Source organism: Oncorhynchus kisutch, linkage group LG16 (assembly GCF_002021735.2).
Source record: "Oncorhynchus kisutch isolate 150728-3 linkage group LG16, Okis_V2, whole genome shotgun sequence".
Lineage (NCBI taxonomy): Eukaryota > Metazoa > Chordata > Actinopteri > Salmoniformes > Salmonidae > Oncorhynchus > Oncorhynchus kisutch.
Genome location: NC_034189.2, coordinates 23,654,885 through 23,666,966, shown reverse-complemented (window position 1 = coordinate 23,666,966; position 12,082 = coordinate 23,654,885). Strand labels below are relative to the sequence as shown.

Sequence of the window (12,082 nt, the reverse complement as noted above, 5' to 3'; positions counted from 1 at the left end):
ATGCTACACAATATAGGTGAGGCTACTCATTGAAAGTGCTGAGCGCACCAAATGTACTGTAAGTACCAAGCCCCTAAAGGTATCAATTCAACAACAATGAAATGGTGTTCTGTTTCTTGCTGAGCATGGGTAATTAAATACACGCATACACACACACACACACACACACACACACACACACACACACACACACACACACACACACACACACACACACACACACACACACACACAACACCCTTGGCTCAATTTCCTACATCCAAGAAAGTGGTGAGGTCCTGAGCAAGTGCAGTGTGTCATAACAGAAAAATTCTGCCTCAGAGCATTAGCACCAGGCTAGCCCCCATCACAAATTCCATTGTAACACTGCACTAATAGGGAGATCAGATATTATTTACCCACTAGCAACACCAGGCAACTTGATCAGAATGTGAATCAGATCATATTCGTACAATGGGAGTGTGATTGCTTAGGCAAAAAAACAAAGCCACATTTGTCTCGCTCTTATGGGAAAGTGTAATGTTATGCAGGTCTACGCTCAAGTGCTATTGCTATAGGCTACATAACTAGGTCTAAGTATACCTATGTGGTTTTGGGTGCATTAACACCAACAAAAAATGATTAAGTGTATGTAATGGTGTGAGACATCTTACTGGTTTTATGTCTGCTTGATTTATACTGAACAAAAATATAAACGCAACATGCAACAATTTCAGTTCATATAAGGAAATCAGTCAACTGAAATACATTCATTAGGCCATAATCTATGGATTTCACATGACTGGGAATACAGATATGTATCTGTTGGTCAAAGATACCTTTAAAAAATGGTAGGGGCGTGGATCAGAAAACCAGTCAGTATCTGGTGTGACCACCATTCGCCTCATGCAGTGCGACACATCTCCTTCGCATAGTGTTGATAAGGCTGTTGATTGTGGCACGTGGAATGTTGTCCCACTCCTCTTAAATGGCTGTGCAAAGTTGCTGTCAATCCAGAGCATCCCAAACATGCTCAATGGGTGACATGTCCGGTGAGTATGCAGGCCATGGAAGAACTGGGACATTTTCAGCTTTCAGGAATTGTGTACAGATCTTTGCAACATGGGTCTGTGTTAAAACATAAAGTGATTCTGGCAGATGAATGGCACGACAATGGGCCTCAGGATCTTGTCATGGTATTTCTGTGCATTCAAATTGCCATCAATAAAATGTAGTTGTGTTTGTTGTTGGTAGTTTATGCCTGCCCATACCATAAACCCACCGTCACCTTGGGGCACTCTGAAACACAACGCCATACATGTGATCTGCGGTTGTGAGTCCGGTTGGACGTACTGCCAAATTCTCAAAAATGACGTTGGAGGTGGCTTATGGTAGAGAAATGAACACTCGATTCTCTGGCAACATCTCTGGTGGACATTCCTGTAGTCAGCATGTCCATTGCATGATCCCTCAAAACTTGAGACATCTATGGCATTGTGTTGTGTGACACAATGTCACATTTGAGAGCGGCCTTTAATTGTTCCCAGCACAAGGTGCACCTGTGTAATGTTCCTGCCGTTTAATCAGCTTCTTGATATGCAACACCTGTCAGGTGGATGGATTATCTTGGAAAAGGAGAAATGCTCACTAACAGGGATGTAAAACAAATATGTGCACAAACTTTGATAGAAATAAGCCTTTTGTGCGTATGGAAAAGTTCGGGGATCTTTTATTTCAGCTCATGAAACATGGGACCAACACTTTACATGTTGTGTTTACATTTTTGTTCAGTGTTTGTGGTTTAAGCCTACACAAAAGTACACGTCGTATCAACGTGAGCCAACTTCATCTCTCTCTCTGGAGTGCGTGTCTATCAAGTTTCTACACTGGCTTTGGCTCTGGGGGTGTTGTCACTACTCGATAATGTCTTCAATCATATCCCTTGTCAACACGGCTAAAACAAGCCACCCTTGGGAACATTTGTGAAAAGGTGAGAGCCCAATACTGACAAACAAACCATTTCTGATGGGAGGGGGCGACTTTCTGGTAATTGGTCAAGGCGTGAGACAGATGAGACTCAGTGAAACAACATGGTTCTTCTCAAGAGATAAAGTGTATGCTCATATTGTGTTTTTGTTTGCTCTATTTACTGAATAAGGAATAAATCATCCCCATAAGTACCTACCCACAATGACAAGTAAAGAATTAAATAGATATTCATCTATCCCTAAACCGATCTACTTGCATCAAAAGTCTAGTGACGCAAAAAGGCTTAAACCTGTTCGCAGTTGGGTTGGGATAAATAATGGCACGAGAGGGAGTGGAGTCCATTTTATGGGCTCCTGACCAATTTATCAATTTCGTTTTGGGAGGGGGTGGCACTGATCTTAACTTTTCCTGGACATAATGTTTCCACCATCATTTCCTATGACCCAAAAGAGCTTCTGGACATCAGAACAGCTATCACTAACCTCCATTTGGACGAGGACTTTTACTTCAATCAGTCGGAGACGAAAGACATAATGATTATCGCGGACCAGGCCCAAATCCCTGACACTCGAAGAAGGAGACAGCGTTGTGTGGGATACCTGACGAGACTCTCTGGATACCTCCCTGAAGAAAAAACTGGAAGAGTTCCATTCGAGACTATACTATCAATGTGATCTGAAGAACTGTAATATCCTATGTTTCTATGAGTCGCGGCTGAACAAGGACATGGTAAATGTGTGTCTCTTTGTTAACAACTGGTGCACAATCTCTAATGTTAAGGAAGTCTCAAGGTTCTGCTCGCCTGAGTTAGAATACCTCATGATAAACTGTAGACCAGATTATTTACAGAGAGAGTTTATATTTTTCATAGCTACTTATTTACCACCACAAACCAATGCTGGCACTAAGACCGCACTTTAAAAGCTGCATAGGGCCATAAGCGCACAAGAAAATGCTCACTCAAAGGTGGGGTTCCTAGTGGCCAGTGACTTTAATGCAGGAAAATTGAAATCCGTTTAACCCTAATTTCTACCAGCGTGCAACTAGCGTCTAGATCACCTTTACTCTACACACAGAGATGCATACAAAGCTCTCCCTCACCTGCCATTCGGCAAATCTGACCATAACTCTATCCTCCTGATTCCTGCTTACAAGCAAAAAATTAAACAGGAAGTACAGTGACACACTCAATACATAAGTCGTCCAACGAAACGGATGTTAAGCTACAGGACTGTTTCGCTAGCACAGACTGGAATATGTTCCGGGATTCATCCGATGGCATTGAGGAGTTTACCACATTAGTAACCGTCATCAATAATAAGTGCATCTATGACGTTGTCTCCACAGTGACTGTACGTACATATCCCAACCAGAAGCCACGGATTACAGGCAACATATGCACTGAGCTAAAGGCCAGAGCTGCTTTAATGTAGCTACACCCTCTGATTAACCATCAAACAGGCAAAGTGACAATACAGGACCAAAATCAAATCCTACTACACCAGCTCTGACAGTCGTTGGATGTGGTAGGGCTAGCATACTATCACAGATTACAAAGGGAAACCCAACCACAAGGTGTCCAGTGACGCAAGCCTACCAGATGAGCTAAATACCTTCTATTGGCACTTCAAGGCTAGCAACACTGAACTTATGCACCAGCTGTTGTGTTCACGCTCTCCGTAGCCCATGCGAGTAAGTCCTTTAAACAGGTTAACATTCACAAGGCCGCAGGGCCAGATGGATTACCAGGACACATACTCAGAGCATGCGCTCACAAGCTGGCAAGTGTCTTCACTGATATGTTCAGACTCTCCCTGACCCAGTCTGTAATACCTACATGTTTCAAGCAGACCACCATAGTCCCTGTGCCCAAAAATGCCAAGGTAACCTGTCTAAATGACCATCACCCCGTAGAACTCACATATGTAGCCATGACATTCTTTGAAAGGCTGGCAAGGTACAAATCTGTCGTTCTGCCCCTGAACAGGCAGTTAACCCACTGTTCCTAGGCCGTCATTGAAAATAAGAATTAGTTCTTAACTGACTTGCCTAGTAAAATAAAGGTTAAAAAAATAAAAATACTAATAATTAAATTAAATATCAACACCATCATCCCAGACACCCTGGAATCCACTCCAATTCACATACCGCCCCAGCACTGTCCGTTCTCAGATGGGAAAGGGCTGTGTGGAGTGCAATAGAGATTGCGTCATCTGTGGATCTATGACAAATAGTGGCAGTATGACAAATAACATTTGATTTTATTTGATCAATTGCAGACACTGGATTTCTGAATCGTGCTTTTGGAAGTGCATTGTACTGTACAGCAGCATGTCCTGGATAGAGGGAGTTCAAACACACTTCCGGAAGCTCTATCTGGAGACCTACTTACTGCAATTGATTGAATGCCATCCTCAGTATCTTATGACTGTTAGGAATGTTTTACATGCATTAGGTAGGTGAGTTTGTGGTGTGCTGAAGGCCATTAACATAACTGAGAGATTTAATTTTAAATTTTTTTTAATTTTACCTTTATTTAACCAGGCAAGTCAGTTAAGAACATATTCTTATTTTCAATGACGGCCTGGGAACAGTGGGTTAACTGCCTGTTCAGGGGCAGAACGACAGATTTGTACCTTGTCAGCTCGGGGGTTTGAACTCGCAACCTTCCGGTTACTAGTCCAACGCTCTAACCACTAGGCTACGCTGCCGCGATGGTCTATATGCGAATGACGCATCACAAAGAACACACACATTTCACGGTTTGAAGGCTAAATGATTACGCCAGCTTATCCCCAAATGTACCTAAGGATACACAGAGCACAAAAGCTTCAGATATACGTAGACTGGCTAAATATAAAAGTTGTCAAGTACTTTGTGCATAAGCAGTGTGCTACCTTTCCCTTGAATAAGAACACAGAGGCTTGATGCAACTCTTCAGGTAATTACCGTTGAGAGGGAGAGGGGGTGGGAAGGGGCGGTTGTGTTGCAGTGCACTTGATGACTACTCCATGTTCTACCTATTTTCCATTTGAATAATTCTCTCTGCAGCTATTTGCGTCAATCAACGAGCCCCATCCCCAGGTTTCCCCACCCCATCCTCTCGTATCTGCAGAGTTAGAGTCGAGTTCTTCCCACCACCTTTTCTTTTTAGTAAGACTTGGGTTGAAGTCGATTCCATTGCAATTCAGTAAATATTGAGATTCCTCAATTGAATATTAATGTTTAATAAGGACTTTTTGACAGATTTTTTGGACCATTTTGTGGTACCTACCTCTTCTAGATTCATTTCATCTGGACTGTCCCAGGGTTTGAGATATTTTCCTGTGCGCTGTTTCTTCAGAGGCACCACCACTATGTAGTATCCCCTGGAAATGGGAGGAAAAGCAAGAAATCAACTGAATGACAAGGTATTTCAAGCTCTTCAAGGTCAAAGGTCATTGTCAGTTCACTCCATAAGATGTTTACAATACACCATTGTATTGTAAACATAACAAACCAAGATCAAAGCTTTGAGCTTCATACACAAAAATGTATAGCGTCCCTGAGGAGCCTTATCCTGTAGGTGTAACAGGGTAGGAGGCGTGGAGGACAAGAGACAAAGATGACAAATGATCGCGCCATTAGCTAGTTACGCTAGCCCGTTATCATCAGAGAAGTCGGCGCACTGTTTTACCCGCGGGCTAATTAGTACCCCTCCGTGAGAGTGAGAAGAGGAGCTGGAATTAGAGGGATTTTCAACCCTCCATTGGGGCGACAAGGGAGATAAAGGCCTCTACCAGATTTTTTTCAGGGCTTCTCCAGGCTGGGCACGGTGCTAGCTAGTGTTAGCCAGGAAGGCAGTGTGGTAGGCTGATGGGAAGCTAATTAGCTTAAGCACTGGCATAGGGGAGAGTGGGCTCAAGTGCATCCAGCAAGATCAAAACCCTAGATTGGTTTGAAGTGCCAGATCTGCGCATTGGTCTTTTGACAACCCAGAGCTTAGTTGGAAAGGCTGGAAGAGACATTACAAGGCTTAATACTGGGGAGTGGGTTAAATTGGATGGGAGAATTCATTGTGTCATCTTCTCTGTGATGAACAGAGAATAATAAGAACAGGCTTGATACAATGCAATTAATGTAATATACAGGGTACACTACAGAAAGTGATGACCTCTTCAGTGCTGATGTTCTGACCTTTCAAACAGTATTCAAAAATAAAGTGCCACAAAATCTGTCAGTGTCAAATCTTGCCCCTTTCACTTATTGAGAGGAAAAATAAGCTTAAATGGTATCCTGCTAATATAAATGAACCCAAAGACGAGCTCAAGGTAAATATATGGATTAGGGCAGCCACCGAGGCAATTGAATTAAGTAAATTCAAATTATGCTAAATAGCCAGCTCTATAAATACAAGTCTGCAATTATCCATTAGCATTAGCGTTAGTTTTAATCCCCGCCACTCACCTGACTTTCTCTGAAGTCTGGACTGAGGGCAGCTCCACAGAGACCATGCCATCCAAGTTGGTCTTGCCAATCAGGTAGGGCTTGGTGCGCAGGATGTCCGGGGCGGTCATGGTGGAGACACGGTGCTGGAGACCGCCGGCGCTGTTGCCCCGGTTGGTCAGCAGGAAGGAGTACTGCGTCCCGGCCTGCAGACCCGTGATAAGCTTCTGAGTGAGCTTGCCATCCACCTCCACGCTCTGGCCATTGTCATAGAGGATCTGTATTTGCAATGGTAGGAGAGTGTGTGTGAATGTTGAGGAGATGCACTAATCCAACATATGAGGTCTGTTTAGTCAGGGAAATGTCCGGACTTGTTGAGATATTTATGTGACTACTATATTTTTGGCTCATGTCACTTGATATTTTCTGGATCCTCGACCATTGTTATTAAAATATGGAAGATAATCAAAAAACTCTTACTGTGAAGGGCTGAGCTGCGTTATAGTTGTCTGGGATCTCCCAGGTGAGGAGCACAGATGTCTTCATGGCAGCTTTCACATGAAAGTTTTTTGCAAACACTGCTAAAAGAAAGGGGGAGCAGATGATTTAGACACAAAACAAACATAACCCTCCTTAAAGGATTCCAGAGCAATAAACCTCTTACCTGAACATGTTTCTCTTTACAAGCAGTCTGAAACCAGCACTAGTGTGGTCTTAGCAGGGTTACAGTGCTGCCATCTTACCTTTGCTTTCTTTTATCTTACCTTTTTATTAACAGGAGCCCTTTATAATCTACAGACTCACCTTTGGCTTAGCTGACAACACATGGGACACATATACTTACTCCACCTGTTCATGATATCTTTCTTTCTTATTGGGTGGGAGGGCTATGTATACATACAGCAGACTTTTTGACCAATCATGAGATCAGTAATCCCATTCTGTTTGTTCTTCTGCCACTAAAGCTTGAAGAGGTGGTTGCTGTTGATGGTGGTTGTGGAGTGAAGTTGGATTGGGGGGCGGGAGGGGGAATTGGGGTGGGGTCCTACCTTGATCCAAGGGCTGTGTCCTGAACTGGACACTGGGACTATAGGGGCCGGAGCCCTTGCTGGTGAAGGCACACATTTTGATATCGTAAGTGGTGTCAGCCTTGAGGCCGTCCAGGGTGACGGTGGACTCTGAGGCGATGATGAAGAGTTCTGAGGGACTCCGAGGGCTATTGATGTCCTTATACTGCAGGGCGTACTTCACGATAATGCCGTTGCGCTCCGCCAGTAACAGGGGATTCCAATTCACCTGAATGGTGGTGGTAGTGCCGCCCTCGGCCGCAATGCTTTGTGGGAAGCCGCTAGGCACATCTTCAGGAGTGTTGATCTCTTTTACTGTCTCCTCGCCAAAGCCCACCTTGTTGCGGGCAGACAAGCGGAATGTGTATGATGCCCCCTTGTGGATCTCTTTGGTGGTGTAGTGGTTCTCGCGCTCAGGGAACTCGATGATGGTCAGGGGGTCGACATCTTTGCGGCCAAAGCGAAGGCGGTAGCCCTGCAGGGGGCCGTGGGTTAACGTCGGAGGGTGCCACTGGAGGAGGGCAGTGCCCATGTTGGTAGGGCTGACCATGAGTCGTGGTTTTTCAGGTACTAAGAGACAAAATAACAAATTCAATATAAATTCAATACAAATACCGACAGACATTATGACAATTTTGAGAGGATGATGACAACCCAATAACAACCCAAGCTATAATCCCTGACATAGCAGAATCTGATCTCCTTTCCAACTCATAACAGTGTTAAGGGTTACCACTGGCTGATGTTGTTATGTGTAAAGTGTTAAGCCACGAAGAGAGCAGTATATAGCTAACACCCTGTTTGCATAAATGCTAATGCTGTTTGCTTTGATACCTACCAATATGGCCTCCCTTTTAAGCATTTACTGAGTAAAGGCTCCTATCCTCTCCCCAACACACACACACACACTAGCCATCTGTATCTGTACGCCAGGCAGGTGCGGCATGAAAGGCTTTTCAGACGGATTAGACGACAGCGCAATTATGTCTCACACACACAGCAAAGTATTTCTGAATTGCCATTTGGATTCTGTCATGCTGCTCTCTCAAAAGAAACCAATGAGAGCTGAACAGACCATCGGGCTGCCTTCAATTTGGAAGTATTTTTCTTCCCCCATTTCCCCACCTCATTTTTTCATTAGTTCCTTAACCCCTGTGAGCATTCCAATGTCAGAATGGGGGGGTGAGCGGAATTACAATTGTTGTTATAATTGAGGTGGCAATTAGCCACATTCACACTTTAATAGCCGTGGGCGGAAAGGTTTGGTTAGCCCCATTTTTTTGGGCTTCCTTTCACTGGTTGCAATTTCACAGCTTTCTACAGGACAAATGCATTTTTTGATGATCACAGGGTACATTAACAGCGGTGACAGGTCCCTTACCTGCGCCAGTGGTGGTGATCAGCTTGGGCTTGCTGCGAGCGCCGTCTCCCTTTGTCGTGTAGGCTGCCATGGCAACCGAGTACGTGCTCTCAGCCTGCAGCTCTGAGATGACCATTTCCTGTAGAAGAATAGCGATTTGTATTTGTTTTACTCTTGCTTGAGATTTTACTGCAATTTTGGCATAAGAGGGGGAGTGATGAGGGATGTTGTGTAATATTAAGATCATTATACAAAGGACCAAACTAATGTACATTTGTGTACATGAATGTATGCTGTAACTCATTGTTTCAGAGGACATACATTATCTCACAGATATTATCTCACTAAATAGCAAATAACTGACAATGATCACGGTTGGTAAAAAGAGGGTCCTGTTATATAGTATTTAAAACTATAGCCTAGTTGCCACATCATCCTTCGCTCTATGCATACGATCTGGACTGGTGGACCATAAGCCTAAAGTTTCATTAGTCGTATGTACAGGATACACATGGTATACATTGTCCAAAGAAATGCTTACTTGCACCCCATGCATTGGAAAGGAGAGGGTGTAAGTAGTGCAGTACCAATGGTACCTTATTATCATCTTATGAATTGTGATGTGCTCGGCTCTGCAATAAACTAGGTTCCCCAATCAAAAAGCTTGTTTATTATAATCAACATCGCTAAGAAACTATGTATAGCCTCGTAATATTGAATATGGATTCCTGCAAGTCATGCCATTCCACAGTACAAAACAAGTTGTGTATGCTTTGTCTTAGCGGGATTCAGAGGAGTCAGGAGGTGAGGTGAGGTTCATAACAATCAAAACCAAGGGGAGGTCATGAACAGAGGAGACAGAGCAGGGGAACGAAGGAGGAACGGGATTAACACTGTATCAGGTCTCTGTATCTACTCACATGTTCAGTTGAGTCATCATATTCCCACTGATTACGATTTGAGATGAGTGGAAACAAGAAACAAAACAAAGACTAAGTACAGAGTCACCGGTCACTAGTAAGATAGTAGAGACAAGAGAGAGTTGTTGAGTAGTTGCCACAGACAAGACACATACTGTATATCATACTGACTGATGATTTTACCCTTAATAGATGTCATTCACTGACCCCCAATAAGTTCTTGATTATGTCAGTTCCATTGAATTTACAGATGTGTGATCCACTGGATCTAAATTAAGGCCCCAAAGCTCCTGTGATTGTCTCAACCAGATATCGAGAGTAACATAGGAGGAGTCACATACTGTGTAGGTCTATTTATAGACATGTGTAGACAATGTGTATTTTATCATAGATATACTCAATGGGTTTCAAAAGGTCCTGAGAACAATTATACTGAACAAAAATATGTTGATCCCATGTTTCATGAGCTGAAATAAAATATCCCAGAAATGTTCTATACGCACAACAAGCTTATTTCACACAATGTTTGTGCACAAATTTGTTTACATCCCTGTTAGTGAGCATTTCTAATTAGCCAAGGTAATCCATCCACCTAACAGGTGTGACATGTCAAGAAGCTGATTAAACAGCATGATCATTACACAGGTGCACCTTGTGCTGGGGACAACGTAAGGTCACTCTAAAATGTGCAGTTTTGTCACACAACACAATGCCACAGATGTCTCAAGTTTTGAGGGAGTGTGCAATTGGCATGCTGACTGCAGGAATGTCCACAGAGCTGTTGCCAGCTAATTCAGTGATAGTTCCTCTACCATAAACTGTCTCCAACATCATTTTAGAGAATTTGGCAGTACGTCCAACTGGCCTCACAACCGCAGACCACATGTAACCATGCCAGCCTAGGACCTCCACATCTGGCTTCTTCACCTACGGGATCGTCTGAGACCTGCCACCCAAAAAGCTGATGAAACTGAGGAGTATTTCTGTCTATAATAAAGCCCTTTTCGACAGGAAAAACTCTGATTGGCTGGGCCTGGCTCCCCAGTGGGTGGACCTGGATCCCAAATGCGTGGGCATATGCCCTCCTAGGGCCACCCATGGCTGTGCTCCTGCCCAGTCATGTGAAATCCATAGATTAGTGCCTAATGAATTTATTTCAGTTGACGGATTTCCTTATATGAACTGTAACTCAGTAAAATTGTTGAAATTGTTGCATGTTTGGTTAATATTTTTGTTCAGTATTATGTGTTATAAGGTTTTACCATATCATAAAAATGTGTGGTTTTAACATCACTTTATACTGCTTAGTAGCATATCCTTTATGTAATTTTACCCTGGCAGGTGTGACTCTTATCCTCTGCTATCCTTGTGTCAACTAACGTCTCAAGGCGAGAGGATGTGCGAGTTTGGAGAGGGAAGCGGAGGAGGAGGGTGCTTACCTGCGCATCCTCGATCAAGATGTCCTTGATGCCTGGCTGTCCCATGGGTTCCCCATTAACCATCCTGACATAGTGCACCTGGTACCCTCGAATCTGCCCGTGCTGCTTGGTGGGCATCGGCGAGCGCCAGATCACTTTAATTGATGTGGAGTTGACAGCCTCCACCTCGACTTTACGAGGTGGGCCGCTGGGAACTGGAGGAACACCATGGGATAAAAGAAAGAAGGTCAAGATTATAGAGGACCCCTTCTCCCCGTTTTAATTCCTGTCCAACTCCAAAGAGCAAAATGCTGAGGTGAAAAAATCTAGAAAAGGGGAGCGAGCATACTGCAACAAGCACTGTATGACATCAATATTTCAACAACGGCACGGGAAAAGAAAAACAAACCCAAAAACAGGTCTGACAACTGACCTAATCTTGAAACATCAAAAAAATGGAAGTAGTGGATTAAAAACATGGAATAAAAATGTGTTTGTCAAAATAGAAAAAAGCCAAAGGGAATGCTTCAAAAGTTTGAAGCACCCTGCAAGAATTTTGGCTATGAAGCGTGAAGAAAAAATGAAATTGAAAAAAATATTGTTGTTTTAGGCCATTAAAAATATTCCTTCCAAAGTATGTCCTTTCCACTGTCCATAACTTGCCATTCAGTCAAGTTTATAAAAAAAAGTTAAAACTAGAAGTTTTTTTCTCATAAAAAAGTTTTTTAAATGACAGTTTGGGACTGGAAGTCAAAAGGCCTGAAGTGCATCCGTGCAGGAGAAAAATGCCATACCATATGTTGAAATTGAGTAAAAGCATAAAAGGATAAAGGCTGAAAAATACTGACAAAAAGTTAATTGAGATTTACAAAAAAGTCAGTCGCAGTCTGTTTAGTAAAAAAAACTAAGTTGCATGAGATTTAG

At 43.2% G+C, this 12,082-nt stretch overlaps 1 protein-coding gene across 32 annotated transcripts in view; it reads right to left on the bottom strand.

Annotated features, from left to right (window-relative positions):
- LOC109906508 (receptor-type tyrosine-protein phosphatase delta-like) overlaps positions 1-12,082 on the bottom strand; it is a 643,472-nt gene that overhangs the window by 56,481 nt on the left and 574,909 nt on the right. For 18 of the 32 annotated variants that reach the window (XM_020504229.2, XM_031792038.1, XM_031792040.1 and 15 more), the window contains 7 exons: positions 11,180-11,373; positions 9,741-9,767; positions 8,842-8,959; positions 7,443-8,030; positions 6,874-6,974; positions 6,415-6,671; positions 5,243-5,336 (listed from right to left, as the gene is read on the bottom strand). In XM_020504229.2, coding sequence (XP_020359818.1) covers positions 5,243-5,336; positions 6,415-6,671; positions 6,874-6,974; positions 7,443-8,030; positions 8,842-8,959; positions 9,741-9,767; positions 11,180-11,373 — 1,379 coding nt within the window. The remainder of the gene's footprint in view (positions 1-5,242; positions 5,337-6,414; positions 6,672-6,873; positions 6,975-7,442; positions 8,031-8,841; positions 8,960-9,740; positions 9,768-11,179; positions 11,374-12,082) is intronic. The other 14 variants (XM_031792037.1, XM_031792039.1, XM_031792049.1 and 11 more) reach the window with 2 other exon arrangements.